The sequence below is a fragment of the Physella acuta genome, unplaced genomic scaffold (assembly GCF_028476545.2).
Source record: "Physella acuta isolate Inbredline_101_S28 unplaced genomic scaffold, ASM2847654v3 ptg001249l, whole genome shotgun sequence".
Lineage (NCBI taxonomy): Eukaryota > Metazoa > Mollusca > Gastropoda > Physidae > Physella > Physella acuta.
In genome coordinates this window covers 228935-232937 of record NW_026732765.1, presented here as the reverse complement: position 1 = coordinate 232937, position 4003 = coordinate 228935, and the positions used below count along the sequence as shown (strand labels likewise).

Genomic DNA, 4003 nt, shown 5'->3' with positions numbered 1-4003 from the left:
ATATATATATATATATATATATATATATATATATATATATATATATATATATATATATATATATATATATATATATATATATATATATATACTCAGCTATTCGAAATAAATTATTGAATTAATTAAGCTGGACTATGAAGTCTCATCCCTGGATTGAAAGTTATAGCACTGTGTGACGACGTAAAACGAGACAGTTGATTCGTTATCCGAGCCAAGAGAAGAACCTTGTCAGTGCCGCAAAGCAGTCGTCTTTCCCCTCGGCTTCTGCGGTCCGTGATGGTTTTTTCCAGCACTTAAACATGTCTCTACTAATCACATCCTCGTCGTATAGAACATAAAACAGAGCAAATGTAACACCTGTGGACATTTTTTTTAAAGATCTTTATACATAAATAATTGCATTTTTTTTATTAATGTTAAATTAATGTTAATTTAAAAAAAAAAACAATAAAAAGATGTTGTATAGAGAAAGATAATTTTGTTGACCTACTTTTTAGAGTGGGGGGTTATTTTATTACCTGAAGAGTTTGTCTTGGAGTTAGAGATGACACGGAAGTAAGAAAACGACGATTTGGAAGACTGGTGTCTTTGTGCATGGAATGTTGTATTTATGCAGTGAGTGATGTATTTATGCAGTGAGTGATGTATTTATGCAATGAGTATTGTATTTATGCAGTGAGTGATGTATTTATGCAGTGAGTAATGTATTTGTGCAGTGAATGGTGTATTTGTACAATGGGTGAGTATTTGTGAAGTGAATGATGTATTTGTGCAGTGAGAGATGTATTTTTTGCAGAGCGCTGAGAAGTATCGCGAAAGAGCTAACCAGCCCCATCAGTTAACATGAAGTGGGGGGCGGGGGCGTACGTCTGATGACGTATTGCGAAATGTATTGGGTGAACTCATGTCGTTTAGCTGTACATGTCAACGTCAAATGATAGCAATCGGCACACATCGTATCGGGTACTAAAATGTCAGTTTAAATATTTTTTTAATTCATCCTCGTAACTCTAAGCAAAGTAACTTACAAGACACAAGTATTCATATTTTGTTAATTTTAATGATAATTCTTGTAGGATCATTGCTATGGTGTATGTTTGATCAGGCAAATTGATGCGAATGAATGTTACAATTATGATAGAGCTGATAATAAAGATTTTACCTGAAGGGTGCTCCAATCTATGTATTAGATCCTGAATGGCATACAGTGCCTGAAGTTCCCTCAGGGGTGTGTTTATATATTGTTGTAAAATGTCTTTACGGGCTTTGATCTCCTCTCTGATTAATCTTATATCGCCTATAAATTATAAATAGTTAATTATAAATTTATTATGAATGGCGTTTCAATTAATTTATAACCACAAAAATCCTCAGGATCTCTCACCTGCTACTGAAGTGCCAGCTATTAAAGATATAAGCCCCGTTGTAAACTCGTCGCTTCTTTCAAAATCTTCTAAATTTTCCTAAAAGAAAATTATTATCTTGATATTTTTTTTAAAACTAAGATAATAATAAAAATTTACCTTTAAAATTGTGTAATATGCCAGTTGTTTGCTTTAGCAATACATTATGGTAGATTATACACTAGTAGCTTAATTTTAAAAAATGATCGCATTAAAAAATACATTTATGTACTCAATTATTGTTTCGTTGTCTTCATTATCCAACAACATGATCTTAACTTCATCTATGACATCTTGAACATCTGATTCGTCAGCATTATCCACCAATTCTCCAAATTCAACGGAAAGTGCATTTATTTGTTGGGTCGGCTCTTTCATTAAATCTTTTATTTTGTGGTCAGTTCGAACCTCCAATATCAGAAGATCAGACGCCAAACTTTCTGTTAGTTTCTTCACATCTTCATTCAACTTTGTATCAGTTTTAGACAAAGTCGAGATTTGTGCGTTGCAATGTTCTTCAAATTTTCCTAACGTTTTCGAAACATCAGAAATTTGAGTTGCCAGTTGCTTGTTGGCTTTGTTTATTGTCGATATTAAAGTACTTCTCTGCTGAAGACTTTTGTCTTTGTCTGCTTGGCGTTCAAACTCCACCTCGTCTAATTTTGTCGAGACGTGGTTTACTTTGGTAAGCAGAGTTTCCACTTGTTTTCTTACGGCGTGCAGATTTTCTTTCTCTGAGTCAACAGTTTCTTGTAACTTAGTTAACACACTGTTACATTTGCTGCTTTGGGCTTCTAGTAAACGTATTGAGGCAGAATTTTCGTTTGATTTTTTTATTGGTTCTGTTATAGATTGCTTGATGTTATTTTCACTGTGTGTCTTTAAAACTTCGACCTTGTTATCAAACTCTTCCTTCATTTTTTTATTATTTTCAGACAAATATATAGTTTGTTGGTTTAATTTATCTTGTAGGCTTTTCAAGTCCTGTGTCAAATGAGAACATTCGCACTTCATTTGTTCATTTTCTCTTTTAATTTGTGCCATTATTTTATTTTGCTCTTCATAAAGATTTCTTTTATCCTAGGACTACTCTTTGTAATTATTTTGAGCCTCAACTTCTAAATTATCCAGATGTGTTGTTAACTCCTTGTACTTCTGGTACCATTCGTCTGATGTTCGTTGGATATTCTCTTCAATTTCTTTCCTCTGGTTTGATAACATCGAATTTATTTCCTTGTCTTTCTTTGTCAGTTCAGATGACAAACGGCTGTACACCGACTCGACAATATCGTCAGCATTAACAGAGTTCCTGCATTCTCTTGACTCTGCCGGGGATCAAAATGAAAATAAAATTTAATTTAATTAGCCATGGCGAGTAGGTTGAGATTAAGCATAATGTTTAACAAAGATGTCTTAATAAATATGTTCTCTCTTCTCACATCTGCGCCCTCTGTTCGCTTGATCACGTGATACACATGTGCACACACACACACACACGTACACATCATTAGGCGAGGTGCTAGATCTCCAGCTAAATTGATTCGATGTTTTTCGCTAATAATTATAGCGATGTTGACTATGACTATACTAACTATGTAGGTACGGCGTGGCCTAGAAGTAGAGCGAGTTCGAATCCGGGTTCAATCACTAGAACATCCCAGCTATGGTGGGTACCAAACTCACATTAGTAGGGAAAGTAAAGGCGGCTGGGTATAATGCTGACCACACTATCTCTTCATATGCCGAGGTCTCTAACACAGATGAACTCTACTTCATCTGCCCCGTGTGTCTTGGGCACGAACGGAAAAAGATGATGATACTATACTAACTATGTATTTCGGTGTTAAATTGAATAACCAGGTTGAAAACGTATTCCATGGTTGAGTTCATTTCTTTGTATTTTTCAAAGGGGATCTCATCGGCCTTCATCAGTGCAGTCACGTCATTGTTTAGCTGTTGATTAAACACAAAACAAATTCATACGTGGCTATTGTAATTAATACAACATTTAGAAAACAAATTCATACATGGCTATTGTAATTAATACAACATTTAGAAAACACAGTCATTCATACGTGGCTACTGTAATTAATACAACATTTAGAAAACTCATTCATACGTGGCTTCTGTAATTAATACAACATTTAGAAAATACATTCATACGTGGCTACTTTAATTAATACAACATTTAGAAAACATATTCATACGGATCGAATGTAATTAATACAACATTTAGAAAACACATTCATACGTGACTACTTTGATTAATACAACATTTAGAAAACACATTCATATGTGGCTACTGTAATTAATACAACATTTAGAAAACACATTCATACGGGGCTACTGTAATTAATACAACATTTAGAAAACACATTCATACGTGGCTACTGTAATTAATACAACATTTAGAAAACACATTCATACGTGGCTATTGTAATTAATACAACATTTAGAAAACACATTCATACGTGGCTATTGTAATTAATACAACATTTAGAAAACACATTCATACGTGGCTATTGTAATTAATACAACATTTAGAAAACACATTCATACGTGGCTATTGTAATTAATACAACATTTAGAAAACACAGTCA

General features: G+C 33.5%; 1 protein-coding gene across 1 annotated transcript; it reads right to left on the bottom strand.

Moving 5' to 3' along the window:
- Positions 1-202: 202 nt before the first annotated feature.
- Positions 203-3352, bottom strand: LOC131957467 (interaptin). Its single transcript, XM_059322299.1, has 5 exons — positions 3233-3352; positions 1626-2728; positions 1385-1463; positions 1163-1297; positions 203-357 (listed from the first exon to the last, which is right to left on the bottom strand). The coding sequence occupies exons 2-5, from the start codon at positions 2445-2447 to the stop codon at positions 203-205; spliced, it is 1191 nt and encodes a 396-aa protein (XP_059178282.1). The 5' UTR covers positions 2448-2728; positions 3233-3352.
- Positions 3353-4003: the final 651 nt, after the last annotated feature.

Excerpts from the sequence above, each read along its gene's own strand:
- LOC131957467 (XM_059322299.1), bottom strand. The coding sequence starts at position 2,447 with ATGGCACAAATTAAAAGAGAAAATGAACAAATGAAGTGCGAATGTTCT. Across the intron at positions 1,464-1,625 it reads CAATAATTGAGTACATAAAT|GAAAATTTAGAAGATTTTGA; the intron begins GTATTTTTTAAT and ends ATTTTCTTTTAG. Across the intron at positions 358-1,162 it reads TAGATTGGAGCACCCTTCAG|GTGTTACATTTGCTCTGTTT; the intron begins GTAAAATCTTTA and ends AAATGTCCACAG.